Raw genomic sequence first — 18,013 nt, 5'->3', positions numbered from 1 at the left:
CAACTTCTACAATGCTTTTCAAACTGGTGGACTGAGGGCCCGATATGTTTAAGAATATGAGCTTATGAAATCTTGGCAGACCATAGGAGTGAATTTTTATACTTGATTTTTTTCAAATACTCAATAAACAGAAACAAACTCACACTCTGGGCATATTTAGCAGTCCACTCCTTGGCCGTGGCTTCATACTGAGTTCGTCGCAACTGGTACTCCTCAGCCTGAAAAGAAGACTTTGACTGGCTGGGAAAGCACCATGCAGAAGAAAGTATTGGGTCATGGAATACAAAAGTTAGGCAGATGAGAAGAATGTTAAGTTGCAATAAATGAAAATTAATGAGAAGATAGGAAGCTCCATATGTTTACTGATACAGAGTATGAATAAATAATGATCAAAAATTTAAAGAATGAAAAGACATACTGAGCCTCATATATCTATATATCTGTGATGTATTAGAAATAGCATTAATGACTCACAATATCAGTCATAAGAGGGTCTTCAGGATTAGGGGATGACAGCAGCAGTCTGACTGAAGTAAGAACACTGGAGAGGTTATGAATAGGCCGCCAGCTGCCTGATGGGGGCATCTTCAACAAGTCCAAACAGATCCTTCCAGCAGAGTCAATATTAGGGTGATACACTTTAGTGAGAAATCTCACCTTTGGAGGATGGAACGGGTACCTGCGAGATTAAGAAAAATTAGATGAAACACATGAGCAAGATAAGGGACAATAACATAACACTGCTAATGACAGTGTTACACAAAGGGACTAAACTATGTAGATTCAATAACATAAACTCCTTCAAATTCGTCTTTCCAAGTGCATGAAAAAAATACAGGTGGTTCAACAGACTATGGACAGCAGTAACTAGCTCTCTGTCTATCTAACTTTTCACCTACAAGTGCTTATGGTGTCCTGTTCCCTCCACAAACTCACCCTGACAGAAGAGTATGACAAATCAAGGTTTCCTTTTTTCTGAATTTTTTTCTTCATAGAACTAAGGAATAACTCACTCTGACTTCAGAAAATGGCTTGCTACCCATTATTAAATTAGTTTCCAAGTAATAAAAACGGTCTAGAAAAATATAATTTTACTTCACCTCAAATTTCAAAATTCCTCTGCAAGCAGCTAAAGAAGGTGATAAATATACATAGGCTACTAAGTTTGGAGAAGAATTCAAGGTGTAGATAAATATGCTCCAATTGTCATTTTTAAGAGATGAAATAGGAGTTCCACCTAGCAAAAGACAAAGTAGAATTTAAATTATCCAAGTTACCAACTCAAGAAAAAAAAAAAAAGTTTTATAGAGAAGGATATAACAACCCCAGGCAGACAGGACTGGTAATGGTATTGGAAATTTACATAAAAAGAATAGAATTCACACTATTACACAGCTGAAAAATATAACAAAAGGAGGGTGTGTGAGTATGGTTAGGTAGACTAGTTGCAGAAGCTCACGGAGAAGAGCATAGCGGCATACAGGCAGTGTAAACAAGTCATAAGAGGAGTTAAATAACAATAACTCTTGAATCATTTATTATTTATGCCAAGGACAAACACATGGCAGCTGAATTGGAAGTTTTACAGATAAGGAAGTAAATTACTATTGTCTGAAGAAAGAAGTATAGTACTAGTAGAAAAATATTAAGAATATAGGTGGATCCAAGGAAAATTAATGTCAGAGGAGCTTAAACAAATATATAAATGATGCACTTTTGCACCTTGACATAAGCTGGAAAGCTTCAAAGATCTGAATCATTACATAAATGTAATATGACAGAATTGATGCTGGACAAGGACTGCTTGTGTCTTGTGCAACACAGACAACAATAAACCATATAAGCAGCCAGCATGCTACTTGTAATCAAATTAGGGCCAGCACGGTGGACTTGTGGCAATGTTCATGTTGGGCAATAATTTTTTTCTCAAGACCTCTTATTATTTCATACATTCGATTCAACAAACTTTCAATATCAACAGACACCTTTTTATTAGCCTGTTAAAGCAAGGGTCTACTGTAATTCCAACAGACGTATGGAAGTGAGACATTGATAGAGAATGAAAGTCAGAGTGCCAGGATGCAAGAAGTAAATGAGTTATTTGATTTACATGGATTACATTAATATTCAGACCACACAGACCTATGGTCCAGACTAGGTGGTCTGTCCTTAATGCATACAGTGTCATGTGTGTAAAATTTATGCATTTTCATGATGGTCCATGGAATGCTGTGTGTAAAATTTAGACATTTATTTCCTGTGCAATTTTCTGCCAATAAGTAGACTATGCAATTTTCTGCCAATAAGTAGACTATATGTGGATGGGAGGTGTTTTAGCCCATCTTGGGATGACTCAACCAGGTTTTTAGGCCTATCAGTGCATCTGGCCCCAAGGAGAAGTGCAGCGAGGCCCATGATGGAAGTAACTTACTGGGAAATGGTCCAGTTGTAAAGGAGGTTTTGGGAGCAATGGGGGAGAGGGGGGGAGTTGATTTGTGGGGAACCATTATTTTCACACTGCCACATATACAGGAAATGTAATCAATTATGAATGTAATGAAAAAAACAGAAGTCCTTGTGACAACATTGGCAGGCAAGGCCAGGGTGACTGTCTGAAGGGAGATTTGTTATGAGGGTGAAGGGGGTGTCTGGTGAGTCTTGATAATCGGGGAAAGGGTACTATCATTTTTTTCATCATTGGATGATTTAACCATGATTGTGATGTTACGAGACAACTGTTATGACAGCTGAACACCAACGGCCATCTGCTGCAGGAAGGATGGAAGGTCTCCCAAAAATGTTTGAAGTAGATGTGAATCAAATGATTGTTATGATCCTCACAATAGGTTAAGGTATCCATTTCAAGGGTTTATGTCAAAAAAATTGTTTTCTGCAAAAAAAAAATCTGTAGAAATATAGAAAGCACAGCCTTTTTAATGGTATACTATCGTATATGTACACAGATAAATTGGGTCAGAAAAAATGTTTTATAACCCGTATTTACCGTGCCAGTGCATCTCAGAGCACTGAGCTCTCATGCGCATATGCTTGGTGCTCTTAGCAGAAAAATCACCAAAAATTGGGGGGGGGGGGGGGTTTCTACATCACTCACTCATTCCTAGCTGGCAACTCTGCATCATGAGTCAGAGCCGTGAGGTGCTCTCTGCTTCTCCACACGTCTCAATTTTCAACTCGCCTTTGTCACGCATGGGTATACAGCATTTCCCTGCAGAAATCTCGCAGTTTTCGTGCTTGAAAACATACCACGACCTTCTAAGAAGGCCCAGAGGAGGAGCGAATGCACTATAGCTGCCAGGAGGAGGCAGCTAGAGACACGAGGAACCTCTACAGCCACTGCAACATCCGAGCCTGGTGTTGAGGGGGAGCTGGCACCCACTGATACCCCCATCAAGAATGGATAATATCCTTGTAAAAGAAGGGGACCAGATGCCTGGGAGTAATACTTTATGCAGAAAACTCTGAGACTTATACAGCCTCCAGCACCGTTCGTACAAAGTGATATAGATCACGATTTAGAAAAGTGTCTTTTTCTCTATTCTAAAGTTGCTCACACATACTGCGAAATAACTTCAAAAGTTCTCAATGTATCTAAAACGTTTTTTCACCAAAAGAAAGAGCGTAAAAAGATGTGAATTTCCAGGCCAAATTTTTGCTCTATATATCTTCAAACATTAGTTATGAAATTCTTTGTAGGATTTTTTTGACTCATATATATCTTATCAAAAAGAAACTGGCTTCCAAATGCAAGCAATACAATGTTGTATATGGTGTTAGAAAATCATGTAAATTGGATGAAAACTTTACGACTAGTTTCAATTTTTTTTAAGGGTGGAAAAACTGCAAAAAATGTAAAAACTGAAAAACTATTCTTCGAATTCCGCTAAAAATTGCACAGACCCATCTCGGAACAACCCCAATTAACATATAATTAAATAATAAAAATTGGCCTAAAAATAAAAATAATAAAAATTCAGTGAAACGGATACCTTAAGTACTATTTGATTATGCAACATAAAATATCAAAGTGGCCAACACCACTGAAACTTTTTAAATTTTAGGAGAGTCTGTACTGTAGGAGTTAAAACTAAGTAATGCTGTAACAAAACAACTGGCCTAATGGTCAACACGACTGTAGTGACTTAGTGAATTTTAAGGCAGAGGAAATGGCAGTAGAGTTTGTTTTTTAATGAGTCAATCATGTTGTACTGAACCATTAACCCCCTAACCCCGGGTGACGTCATATGTCGACATTACCTAAAAAGTCCCTCACCCCGGGTAACGACATATGTCGTCCTACCAATTTTTGAAAAAATGCGCCAATATTTGTGGCTTCTTGAACATTCTGGGAGTGGAAAATTCCATCATCCATCATCCTGCACACTCCTGCCTGCTTCCCGCCACCCTAAGCCACCCCCCAGGCACCCCCCTCCTTACTCCCTGTCATCCCCGTTTTGCGCGCAACACCAACGCACGCACGGGTTTGTACCGCTGCCCCAGCACTTACTCACTCAGGCATACACGGTTTCCTGTGCTGTACACCATGTTGCACTCTAGTTCATCCTCACGCTCGGACAATGTGTAAACAGCTTGGTGTGGTAGGTATAAAAACACAAAACACGTAAACAATGCAACGCAACACGTTAACACTGGCAAATAAACAGATAGGGGAAGGAAATGTACGTAATTTTTCAGATTTGTCACGAAAATTACAATAATTTCTGTTTTAGGTGTAAACCATGACATTCCAGTGCAAACAATGCATTTTTTTGTATTTTATACGTTCAGCAATGGGGCCATAAGTCATGTATGCTCAATTTGACACCGAAAATTGCAACTTTATAACAAAAATTTCATGCAAACAAGAAGCAAACAACACTTGGAAATCATTTTGGGGGGTTTTCTTGGTTGATAATGATATCACACACTCATATATCATGAAAAAAGTTTTTTTTTCAAAATTTGATGTTTTGGGGGTGTAAACAATTATCGTGGGTGTAAACAATCACCATTTGTGCATTTCTTCAATGGGTAAGGATAGCCAAACAACGGTAAAATTCACATACCTCTTCATTTCATATGTATCGCGTAAACAATTCGCTGTTTATGATGTAAATAATGAGGTTTGTTTGCCATTGTACCTCATATATTGCTACAATACACTTACAGTCACAAGCAATGGAATGATATTTTTTTCATAAAAAATGTACAATAATCCACTCAATTTAGATGTTAACAACCCGTAAACAGCTTTTTTTTCAGGCCAGCCAACTCTGCAAACGAACAGTGTTCCGCGCTAGTGCTGTTTCACAGGAAAAAACACGTGTTTCCCACATACGTGCCCCACTTGTTTGTGCAAACAACCAGAATTCCTTGTGTAAACAAAGTGATACTGTGTATATATGAGCCCAGTATTATATAAACAGCTTTGTGAGTGTGTGGTACGTCCTGGCGTGCTGGGAAGTGCCAATAAATTTGGGGCAAACTCCCCTTGTTCCACCCCCCCACACCTGAACAAAAAAAAAAGGAAGCTACAATAAATACTGGATGCCTATCCGAAAACCATTCCTGAACAAGATTTGGTTCTTGACAGCATTTCTTCAAGTGTTCTGAAACAAGAAAAGTCAAGCTTCTTGACTCACCTCTCTGGTACCTCCATCTCCAAATGGAATATTCCTCCATCATACACAGTGTCCTCTTCCCCTCGTATCACTAGAAATCAGATAACACTCAATTAGAAACAACAATAGCGAACATCAACTATGGCTTCCACAGGTGTTTAAATATGATGACATTAATCATTTGTAATAATACTATATAATATGAATAGCTTGTTTACTGTAAATAGAATGGTATACGAGTGCAAAAAATACAAGGAACTACTCCTACTAACAGAATACAGGAGGACACTAAAAAGAGTAAGGTCAGATTCAGTTGTAGGAGGGTCTTGATACTCCCCTCTTGAAAATGTGTAAGTCATAAGGACATAATGCACATGAAGATAGGCTATTCCACAGTTTACCAGGGAAAGGAGTGAAAGAACGAAGATACTAACTGACTTTTGTATTAGGACTTTGGACAGCGTATGGGTGGGCTAGAGTAAAAAGTCTTGTGCAGAAAGGCTGCAGGAGGGGTGGGGGCATATTTACTTGACATGGACTATAAAAAGTAGCAGCAAGTAGCAGCATTATCCTTCCCTCATGTGCATACATCAAATATATGGATGTAAAATGCAACTCAACAATCATGAATATGTACAGTGGAAATGAGCTATATATAAAGTGTGAGTGGAGTGTCAAGATGGGAAGGAGAAATTTATGAAAATCAGAATGAAAATTGTGGTACAGGCGTAACGGAAGAGGGAGTGGACTGTCGAGTAGCTGAATGGGTGAAAAGTGGTACTATTCTGACATAGTTTGAACATGTGATAAGAATGAATGAGAATAATTGCAAAGAGAGAGTAAGAGGCCAGGATTAAGGGAGAGGGTATTATGGTGAGACCAGCAGTGAAGCTGATCAATAAAGTGGAAAAGTATTGGAAAGAAAGTGTTGGCAGCTGAGGGATTAAATGTGCTGAGAGTGTCAAAACAAGGGACACTGAAGATGCTTCTGCCCCTATGGAAAGTTCCTGTGAGGGGAGAGGGTGTCAGAGATATAGAGACACAGATAATAATGTATTAAACACATGCTGTACTTGGATAATTTCTTTTGTGAAAGCATGCAATATGTATACTTTAAATCACTACCTGCCCTGAATATTCCTAAGTTGTCTCCCTCAGGCCAGCAGGCAACCCCTACTGGAGGAGACTCCTTAAGTTGCTGACACTCCTTCTGCAACCGCTTCACCCGCTGAGCCATCACTCTGAAACCAAGAGTATTGCTGATGAGGGTATGAGTAACATCAATTACCAATCCAGCATGAAATTAATTCAGTATACCATTGTATTCACCCAAGCAACTATCAATGGGAAACTAGTAACTAAAAAAAAATGAGATGTAACTGCCACTATAGCTTTGAAAATCCCACTGACTGGCTGGTTTCCAAGACATACCTGAACTACATGGACATGAACTGCACTATTAGCATTGTGATGGTGCACCTATGGCAGAGGCGGGCAAGCTATTCGAAGTGAGGGCCAGAGGAGACTTTCAGAAGTAGGCGGTGGGCGGGGCCAGAGATAAACTAGAACCCCAAAGTAAAAAAAAGTGAAAGTGAAAAACATACAGATCAGTGCTACTTGCCATGAAGAAGTATCTCAATGTCCGGCTCAATGGATGAGCTAGACAACAGAATAATGTCATTCATTTTGGAAAAGTGAAGTTCGCAACAGCAGATGCTTTCAAACATTGCCTCAATGTGTTGAACATGTGCCATGTATACGTATTTTAGAAAATTACTATATGGAAAGGAGGGCATGGTCGTGGACAATGGACAGTGGAGAAGAGGTACGGAGCTTCACGGAAATAGTAACTTATAGCAATTAAAATAATAACCTAACGTCACTAAAATACTACCTCTCTCCCTCCGATCACAGGTAAACAAAGATGGTCTGGTCACGCAGCCCCCGCCGCTGCCGTCACTACTGGTCACCTGCTGCAATGCTAGCGCCAGGCTGGAGGACAGGCTGCCGGGCAGTCTTCAGGTATGCCAGCACCGGGAGATAGGGCGCCACAAAGCAGGATAACGAGCCGACACTTAAACTCGCCGCCCCTCACACCACTTTGGTCCCGCGGCACCGCGCACTTTGACTTCTTCTTCTTCTTCTTTCGACCAGTTCTGCAACTTTCGCTGTATCGCTTCTCATACACTTCACTACACACTACATCCCTGCGTACGGTTATATACTTCACCCTACTCTGAGCTGTTTTTCTGTTCTGTTTTCTGGTTTCGATTTGTGGTGGTGGGCGTACCGAAATTATTAAAGTATGGATACCGCGGCATGCACCGCCTTTCTCCCTTGGGGTATATCCCCAACGAAATACCTAAAAAAAAATAATAATAATAATAATAATAATATTTGCTTAATTATGGGTTAAGAATAAATGTTCAAAATTACAATGGAAATAAGTCTGGGGACTTAATTTCTTGTGTCATCCTACACGTAGGTTGTGAAATACAATTATGTTTAACTTCCATATAAACAATTATTAAACAAATAAATTATCGTTATCTTGCTTCTGGCTTGTAGGTCGGGGAGTGCTAAATTTCCACAAAGCTGCTAAGTTTAGCATCTTTATCTATTTGGAGCTTCATAACGCAAAATGCAATACTAAAGTATTATAAATTCTAGATAATATTAAATGAAAATGACACTGTGTATGAGTAGAGTCAACGCGTCCGCCCTCGGCTAGAGGGACAGACGAGAGGTGACGAGACATATGATAGGAGCACGGGGCTTCTATCCCAGACGAGACAAGGGATAGAAAGGAGAGGAAAGGAAATACGAGGCTGGCTATCATAGACCCTCATTATTTGTGAGTATTATAAGTTTGATGTGTCATAGGATAATAAAATTACGGTGACGTAGGCTACATTTGGTGTATTTGATATGGCTGTAATTGTTGCACTGTACTGTTGTGTTGAATGTTACGTGCTGACAAGATGTATTATTTTACCTCACCTAGGTTTACCGCATATATATCCAAGCGAGTAAAACAAGACGCGGGTTTATGATTATCCTGCTCAAGCCGCCACATCGCGGCAACAGTAAACTGCATGCATGACTTAGAAAACGCAGTAAAGGCCTCCACACGCTATCATGCATGCATGCGCATTCATGCATGATTGCGTAAACACGTCAATCATTGGTTTTGACCACACACTGTCAATCATGAGTGCACATGCATCAGTTGGCGCGCGTCGCTCAGCCAGTCAGATGTAATGTCCTTGATCCCCAGCTCCAGATTTCTCACTTTCCAACACTTTCTTTGATTCTCTTCAGAAGTTGCTGCGGAAGGTATTAATCTTCCTTGTAACCGTAGTACGGGTCGTATTGGGGTCTATCTCCTTTAGTTTTTCTACTAATATATTGTAGTGTTCCCCTTTCAAGTTTCTATTTTTATATTCCTCACTTTTAATCTTCCACAATGCTGGGAAACTTCTATACAGTTCAATAAACGCGCGCCAAAATGCCTGTGTTTCCTGTGTGCTCGCCATATGGCTGGTGGTGGAAGACTGACAGTTTGCTCATTCATCGCCACACACTGTCATTCATGCATGTGCAACCGTCATGAAAGACGGTTAAAAATCCAACCGTGTCGAACCCTCAACATGCATCTTCAATCGCATGTGCATGCCTTCAGTCATGCCCACACACTGTGGTTATGCATGCACAAACACCATGAATGCGTATGCATGCATGATAGTGTGTGGGGGCCTTACGGTTTAGTTGTATTATGAACAACATGAGGAAATTTCAACTCATGATTAATTTTCTCGGAACATATCTGGCACACTACTCTAATGTTGTGTGCCAGATATGCTCCATGAAAATTAGGTGCTACATTCACGTGCGGCCTACCACAGTATTAATTTGTAGTCTACCCCAGGATGTGTAGTCTAAACTACATAATGACCTGACCTGTCTCCTGAGAGGTCCTGATCTGAGTAATGACCTGACCACAGTAACCGTAGTCTAAGCTATTACCTGACTTGTCTCCGGAGACTCAACTTTTGTTGTCTTCTCACCTGAATGCTCCGAAGCGGTCTACATAAATGGACAATCACGAAACACGCACATCACTATCCTCCTTGCACTGAAGCCGATAATATCAGCATAACTCATTCTGCGATAAAACTGCAATAATGTTAAAAGATTTATACAGACGTGTCATACTGACGGAGGAAACAGCAGTTGCATTTTTACGAGAAAACAATATTCTGAATATTAATCATTATTCGGTACTATTCAACTTGTATTTTCATCATCCTGCAGTGTAAAGTTCCTGTAGTTGAGGTAGACTGCACGCTGAATTATAAATATGGTGGTAGACCGCATGCTTAAGTGCAAATGGCCGGGTAAACCGCACGCTAACGCGGCACCGAAAATTAATCAAAATGGGAACACTACGTAACATGCTAAAACATTAAAGACTATAACCATCAAAATGAATAAGCAACTCTGCTCTTATATATGTGTATATATATATATATATATATATATATATATATATATATATATATATATATATATATATATATATATATATATATATATATATACATGAATCGTCCAGAGCGGAATTTTCAGAATGTTTGAGCGATGGATTCAGCTGTCAAGAAGGATGTGACACCTGGGCTCAGTGGGCTGTCATCAGGATTGAGGAGACGTGGCAAAGATGAAAAAGTAAAATTAATAGAGATATTTTTGGCTAGATGGCAGCAGAGTATTACTACTACTACTACTACGTGTAATAATAATAATAATAATAATAATAATAATAATAATAATAATAATAATAATAATAATAATAATAATAATAATAATAATAATAATAATAATAATGATGATGGTGATGATAATAATAATTCTACTACTACTACTACTACTACTACTACTACTACTAAACACGCACGAACTATTACTAGAAAGAGTGCTAAAGACCCCAAGGCACCATGATGTACAGTAGGTAGGCGTGTAGTAGAGGAAAGGACGTGAGGGCGGGAAAAAAAGAGAAACTCAGATGAGGGGATTGGGGATAGGGAGGGAGAGGCGAAAGATGCTGAGAGGGAAGGTAAAGAAGGGGGGAGGATGGATGGGTGGGGTAAGGGGTGGGGCCTCTCAGCAGCATCAGTGCATGAAAGGTACACCGTACACACCACACAGCTTGCAGTGGCCAGTAGGGTTTCAGCTGCCGGAGAGTGAGTACGTCTCCAGCAAGATGTGGCAGATAAGGCGTGCCGTCTGCCTCCTGAGTGTGCTGTCGCTCCTCCCATCGGTGCAGCCCACGCGTAAGTAGCCTACTGAGTGGAAAAGCGGACATGATTATGAAAAGTGTACGCGGGCCTGTGCTCTTCACTCAGGGCACGCACAGCACGGTCAAACAAATCTGCATGTAGGGCATCCATGAGGACATTAATATTTTGATAGGCGTGTTCCGCCATTCCCTCCTCCCAAGTTCGCACGTTCGCCGCTCTCCCTCCCTCCCTCCCACTCAGCAAGCCAGCAGCATCCTTGTGCATGGTGAAGGATGACAGTGTAGGGAATTTTCCTTGCGAATGTAAATATTCACTTTGGCGAGCCCATACATAACATTAGTACTGATTCTTGGGGACACAATGTTAAGCATTATCTGTCTAAACACTTGCCGATATAAAAACACAACACGCGAGTGCCAAATGACATAGATTATCGATGTGTGGGATGCGCCAATGCAGCCACCTATAACATATTCGCAACAATCTGCCCCATAGAGGAGAATGCTGTTACGAAACTTGATTGATACTACTCTACTATTACTACTACTAACTTGATAATACAAAAATACAAAGCTAACACGCGAGTGCCCAATAACATATGAGCCAGCTATATAATATATTCGCAACATTCTGCTCCATGGAGGAGAATGCTCGGTTACAACGCTTGATTGATACAACTCTACCAAGGTGCCTTAATCAGAATGAATGACCACAATGAGCACACTATTATGAATTATACTCAATAGATTTCCACACCTCCCGGCCTGGTCAAGAACGATAAGTCAAGACCGTTTCGAAATGACATATATATCTATCGGCAAGAGATAACATAGATAGTAGCTGACAGTTATGAGTTTATAGTATATGAAAAGTAACACTGGCAGACTACACGGGAAAAAATGTAAATTAAGGAAAAAGATATCCAGTAGTAGTAGTATAGTAGTAGTAATAGTAATAGCAGTAGTAGTAGTAGTAGTAGTAGTAGTAGTAGTAGTAGTAGTAATAGTAGTAGTAGTAGTGGTAGTAGTAGTAGTAGCGATCGTCGTCGTCGTTGTATATAGTAGTAGTAGTGGTAGCAGTAGCGGTCGTCGTCGTCGTAGTGGAAATACTAGCTGTTGTAGTTGTTGTTGTGGCAGATTCAAAATTACATAACCATCAGGAGACATCCGGTTTTTGTAATTAGATTATTTGATAAAATATTCATGTACTATTCTGATGCGATCCCAAGAGAAACATAATGAGCTGTTGTCATTCCAGCTTTGTCATGGATGTAGTTTCATTATCATGCACGTCTTCCAAGGGCGTCTCTCTCTCTCTCTCTCTCTCTCTCTCTCTCTCTCTCTCTCTCTCTCACACACACACACACACACACACACACACACAACATAGCTTCCGTAACAAAAGAGCCTGCCTATCAAACCTATTGACCTTTTATAACGACCTCTTCTCAGTTTATGACGGTACCAAATCATTGGACGTAGTCTATCTTGATTTCCAGAAAGCGTTTGATAAAGTCCCACATCATAAATTACTTTATAAATTAAAGTAAATAGGTATTGATGGTCAAGTAAACCAATGGATCGCGAATTGGTTGAGCAACAGACAACAAAGAGTGGTGATTGACGGATTTGACTCAGAGTGGGCGCCGGTCACTAGTGGCGTCCCTCAGGGCTCAGTTCTTGGCCCAGTGCTCTTCATTATTTACATTAACGACATGGATGTTGGACTCAATAATCGCATTAGTAAATTTGCAGACGACACAAAGATTGGTAACTCTGTTCTCACTGACGAAGACAGGCAAAGCCTCCAAAAGGATTTGCACAAAATTTCAGCTTAGTCGGATAGATGGGAGATGCCCTTTAACGTAGACAAGTGCCAGGTCCTTCAAGTAGAAACATGTGGGCGTGGTCGGAGGTGAAACAGGTCAAGGCTAGGTCAGGAAGGCAGAGTGTGGTCAGCTCAAGGGTGAGTAGTAGTAGCTAATTGACCTTGTACCATTAGCTTGGGCCCTTAATTAATAGTCGTGAGGGTCAGGGTTCATATGGTTAAGGTCATGGATGTCGTGGCGTTCCCATGTTGACGTAAGCCAAGCAGTGGGAGGGGAGAGACAGGCTGACAATCAAACTAACTGACAGACTAACAAATATTATGTATAGACAAACACAGCACAGACAGGTGGCAGATGAGATATTAGCAAACCCACTGGAAGCGAAGGGACTGGCAGACCTACTGACTGATCGAGTGACAAAGAAATGTGGGCAAACTCTGCACTGATTAGTTTCAGAGGAGAGACAAGCAGACCTACTGACTGACAAACTAACGCAATACAGCCCACGGACGGGAAGACAGCTTGATGAGGGTCAGGTAAACTTATTGACTGACAAACTAAAGCCCCGTTCACACTGTGCCGACTCTGGGCCACGAAAACCCAGCGACTTTTCCATTTGACAAGTTGGTTCCCACGCTCCAAGAAGGGGGGGGGGGAGGTTTTAATACAATACAATGCAGTGCACAGACGAGGTAATACTGGAAGAGGAAGGACACGCAGAAGGAATGACAGTGACAAACAAAAGGCAAACATTGCACAGACAATTTTTGAGGAGAGACAGGCAGACTTACCAACTGACAAGCAGGATGAAGACAGACATTGCACATACAGACTGACAGTGGGAGGGGAGAGACGGGCAGACTAACTGACTGACAAGCATGTAGTTGTAAACCAACACTCCACTTAAATGTCTGAGAAGAGACAAGCATACGTAATGATTGACAAACTCGTGTAAAAAGATACTGCACAAACAAGTTAGCCAAGACAGGCGGATTTATTGTGCTTCTATTGACGTTAAAAATGTGAAGAAACGACTATCAACCAAGTCTGACTTATCGTAAAAGTAACAAGATAATGCAGATTTAATGATGAGTATTGGGATTTCTTTGTTATCCATATGAAATTTGAGCGACGAGGAAAGCGAGAGGACAACCTTATCAGTGATGTAGCTAATCTCAGCAACCTGAGTATATGCAAGCATCCATGATAGCGGAACCTTGGGAGGTCAGATAGAATGAGAACCTTGCTCCAAGTTGATTAGCTGTTATTAATACATTATTATTATTATTATTATTATTATTATTATCAGTACTGGTAGTATTAGTGGTGGCAGTAGTAGTAGTAGTAGTAGTAGTATCATTATTATTAAATCTTGAAACTTCATGAAAAAAATGGTACTACGGCTGCTTTTAACATATACAGTGACTTCTTGACCAATGTTACGTGGCTGCCCTAAAGGCCTAAAGGGTGACAGGTATACAGACTCCCTCTATAGTGGTAGTACTTGGCTGTCTGCTCTAAAGGGTAGTATACATAGTGGCTCCCGTCGCACTGGTTTACTTTGCTGCCTTTAAACATATGTAAACTGTATTGAAAAAAACTTTGCAAACAATGAAGTTATATGAATAAGAGGGATATTGTATTATAAGCATAGTAAAAAGAAGATTGGAAAAGGAGTAAGAAGTAATGATAAACTGACCGGAAGAGGCCCATGAAAAAGTATCTTAGCCACGGGTTTGAGCAAGTTCAAGACAAATTATATAATCATTAATTATATCTATAAATTCTATTGTTGAAAAGACACGTCCTTCAGCAAGAGGTGAAAAAGTAACCTCAATATATGAGAAGATTACGAAAAAAAAAAAAAATCTGTGAGGTCTGTACCTGATATCGTTCTTGCTTTTTATAGTCCGTACCCACAAGAAAAGCCAATATTATTTTTTATACGATCCTATTTTCACGTTCAGAGAGAGAGAGAGAGAGAGAGAAGGGTAAGGGAAGCATGAACTCATTGTGGATGACTTGTGGGTTGGGAGGGAATAGGGTAGGCGGTGGATGAACAGATAGCAAGACGGCACCGCGTTCAGGGGGACGCGAGTTCAATCCCCGACCGGTGCCACCAAGCTGGGATTTTTCAGCCGCCGCCGAGTGGCTTAAAACTACCCACATTCTGTCCAGAAGACAACCTATCAACCCGGACTCTAGATTCTAGGATTAAAGATGAGCTCCGGGAGGGTAGCATGAGCCAATGCTAAATGGCGCCACTATAAACACTCGCCTGCGCCAGAAAGGGCTGGGCCGAACATCAGGACCCACCGGGAAGACGTCTTGGACCGACCATCAGGATCCACCGGGAAGAAGCCTACCGGCGCAATAGGCCAAGACGTAAAAAAAAAAAAAAGAACCCTTCAGGTCTGTAAAAAACAATGAGGTATGAAAGTGTCTTATGCTGATATGTCTACGCAGTGTGTGTGTGACTGTGTGTGTGTGATCGCGTGTGTGTGTGTGTGTGTGATCGCGTGTGTGCCATGCTGTGGTCGGGGCCTCTGTTGTGTCGCAATAGAAATCTTCATCATGTGCTATGTGTGTCAGTTTCTTCCCAGGCCAGCGACTATTTGGCTGGCGTTCTCCTCCTCAAAACCTACTGACTGTGCGCTGGCTGGCTGCATGTTGACGTCATTTATAACAAGTCTGTGTGTACCAAGACTATTTATTTATGTCAGTTATCCTCCCGTCATTCCTATCATACCAAGGCCAATCACTCAGCGTCAATACATAACCCTACCTACATTATGCTACCTGTACTACTACTATACTACTACTACTACTACTGCTACCACTACTACTACTACTGCTACTATTGCTGCTGCTGGTGGTATAATCTTTCTCTTTTACAGCAACACCTGATAACACCTTGATTAATCACAACATCAACGCGTCAGTCATGCCCGTCTCGTAAAATATGTCGTAACACCTGTATCCGCCAACACTGCCTCGCTGCTACTAAGAATGTGGCTATAAAACTTGAAATCAGTTGCTTGTGGGTAGAGGCTGGCCAAAATAGGTGATGATGGGTGGGGGAGAGGAGATACCGGTGTTGACTGCATGTTGAGTAGCACGAAAGTATAGACATAATGGAGGAAAATCGTGTTAATTTCGACTAGTGGGACATATTCGTCAATTCCAACGCTCATTGAATAGCTACTCTCGAAATAAGAAAGTACAGGTATTCTATATGAACTGAGGTAGGAAGAGCAAATAATGAAAGCATAATTTCAGGGTATTTCACTTTTTACACCCACAGTCTTGGTGTTTAGGGTGGTTTTCCCCTGCTCATTGAAACAGGAGCATGGCCTATATAAAGGCTACCAACATTGCACATACACCACCACGTGTAGTCAAGGCTATTATACGCATGAGCACCTCGATCCAAACGTGGGTGAGGAACGTAATTATAGGTAGATGTTCTTCTATCCAAGGTTTATTCATTCATTTATTTATCATCGAGCTTGTACATCTACCAAAGTTGTAATGTGTGGATCCGAGCAACTACAATCTCTACATACTCAAGCCGTGTGTGTACGTTCATTAGCAGACGATTGCAAGGTATATATGCTCACCCCTGCCAGGTACCGGGAAATTACGTTGTTTTAGGGATATTTGCTATTCCTCCATCCTGAAAGCTGTGTACACTATCTTAACAGTGCTTCATCGCTATATAACTACTATAATCTATTTGTTATTAATTAAAAGTCTTATTATAATCGCAGCCCCACTATCATATACTAGCGAAGTTGGCAAGCTATACCTGTAGGTGTGCCTATGAGTGCTAAGGTAGTTGCAGAATTAATTAACCTGTGTCGCAGCCAACAGACAATGGATAAGAGAATCAAGTACACTTCAGTATTTACTAATCGAAGAGCAACAAACCATGCACTACAGTCCTCAGTCTCTACTTTATTTGCGGATGTTTCATTAAAGCGTCATATTTTATACCTTCACTTGCCTCGGAGGTTAATTATATTATAGGATGGGAAGCACCTCCCTTGTCCCTTGTTGTAGTTTTGCAACAATCATATAAATAAGACAATCACAAACTACAATAAACGTGTGAGACCTTGGAGTCAATCAAGGGGTTAAGTAGATGATAAGACAGTGTGAGTTGCTCTCTCTCTCTCTCTCTCTCTCTCTCTCTCTCTCTCAGAATCAATAACAACTGAAATGAGCGGGTGATGCATTTCCTAAGGTTTGGTGGTATCCACAACAAAGGTTTGCGGGATTCTAGGGATAACTTAAACAAAAGAGGGGTATACTTTTTAACTTGTGTGGACGAACCTTCCTCCTAATTAACAAACACGTATACGCTTTATCATCTTTAACTTCATCTTAAAACGAGGAACAAGCTGAAACGTATGAATAGTACTGCACTTTTCCTTCTCGAGAGGTTTATGGAAGTTTTCCGGGATAAAACGTACGTGTGTGGACGAAGACTAGCTCTCTCTTGGCTCCCCATCCCCTCCCTGGCCCCCTCTGTCTCCCCTCCCTCTCCCTGACTCCCCACCGGAACACCTGATCGACTCTCTCTCCCTCTCCCTGGCCACCCTATCTCCCCATCCTCTTCCTGTACCGGCCCCCTTGTCCTCCCTCACCCACACCTCTTCCCTCCCTCTCCCAGGCCTCCCACTCCCCATCGGACCACCTGCCTCATCTCCCCACCGTCCACCCTTCCTCCCCATCCTCTCCCTATCGTCCCCCCTGACCTCCCTCACCCACACCCTCACTCCCTCAGTACCCGTGTGGAAAGTGAGAGGGGCGGGTGCTCGCCATGACTCGTGTGGTGCAGTGTGTTGTTTGGGTGCTCCTCTTATCGTTATCGTCGTGTACAGGTTTGTATGAACTATCACTGATGGCCTTGGAGACCTCACGGCATGTGCGTGGCTCGGCGGTGGAGGGAAAGAAGAGAGCGGTGCATGTGGTTACTAATGACGCAACCTCCATTCCCAGCCACGAGCCGGTCACGTAGGCCCTGTTACTCTCACGGTTTTCTAAATTATGCACTTGACAAGGAGAATTCGTGACCGTTTTTATCAGTCAGGGAGAATTAGCCACCATTATGCTGTCTGCGAGAACTGAGGGCCATGTTGTCCTTGCCACGAGAAGAGTAGGAGGGGTCTATTAAGTTTGAGCGCCAGCCAGGTTGCATTACGTAAGTCGTAAGGACACATTGTATATTTAGAAAAGGGGACTCA

The 18,013-nt window shown here is 41.4% G+C and overlaps 2 protein-coding genes across 11 annotated transcripts in view; one reads left to right on the top strand and one right to left on the bottom strand.

The window, feature by feature from the left end:
* The window catches only part of LOC127005870 (ubiquitin-conjugating enzyme E2 T-like), a 25,517-nt gene extending 14,555 nt beyond the window's left edge, over positions 1 to 10,962 (bottom strand). For 2 of the 8 annotated variants that reach the window (XM_050875186.1, XM_050875188.1), the window contains exons 1-5: positions 7,534 to 7,965; positions 6,765 to 6,880; positions 5,661 to 5,730; positions 475 to 679; positions 144 to 218 (exon numbers count right to left, since the gene is read on the bottom strand). In XM_050875186.1, coding sequence (XP_050731143.1) covers positions 144 to 218; positions 475 to 679; positions 5,661 to 5,730; positions 6,765 to 6,876 — 462 coding nt within the window. In that variant the 5' untranslated portion in view covers positions 6,877 to 6,880; positions 7,534 to 7,965. Of the gene's footprint in view, positions 1 to 143; positions 219 to 474; positions 680 to 5,660; positions 5,731 to 6,764; positions 6,899 to 7,070; positions 7,202 to 7,533; positions 7,969 to 10,837 lie in introns of those variants that run through there. The other 6 variants (XM_050875184.1, XM_050875191.1, XM_050875189.1 and 3 more) reach the window with 6 other exon arrangements.
* Positions 10,829 to 18,013, top strand: part of LOC127005869 (low-density lipoprotein receptor-like) — a 20,474-nt gene continuing 13,289 nt past the window's right edge. For 2 of the 3 annotated variants that reach the window (XM_050875182.1, XM_050875179.1), the window contains exon 1: positions 10,829 to 10,969. In XM_050875182.1, coding sequence (XP_050731139.1) covers positions 10,900 to 10,969 — 70 coding nt within the window. In that variant the 5' untranslated portion in view covers positions 10,829 to 10,899. Of the gene's footprint in view, positions 10,970 to 17,487; positions 17,651 to 18,013 lie in introns of those variants that run through there. The other variant, XM_050875180.1, reaches the window with a different exon arrangement.

This window comes from Eriocheir sinensis, chromosome 31, assembly GCF_024679095.1.
Source record: "Eriocheir sinensis breed Jianghai 21 chromosome 31, ASM2467909v1, whole genome shotgun sequence".
Lineage (NCBI taxonomy): Eukaryota > Metazoa > Arthropoda > Malacostraca > Decapoda > Varunidae > Eriocheir > Eriocheir sinensis.
Note: the sequence above shows the minus strand (reverse complement) of the source record. Positions and strands in the feature narration are given on the sequence as shown.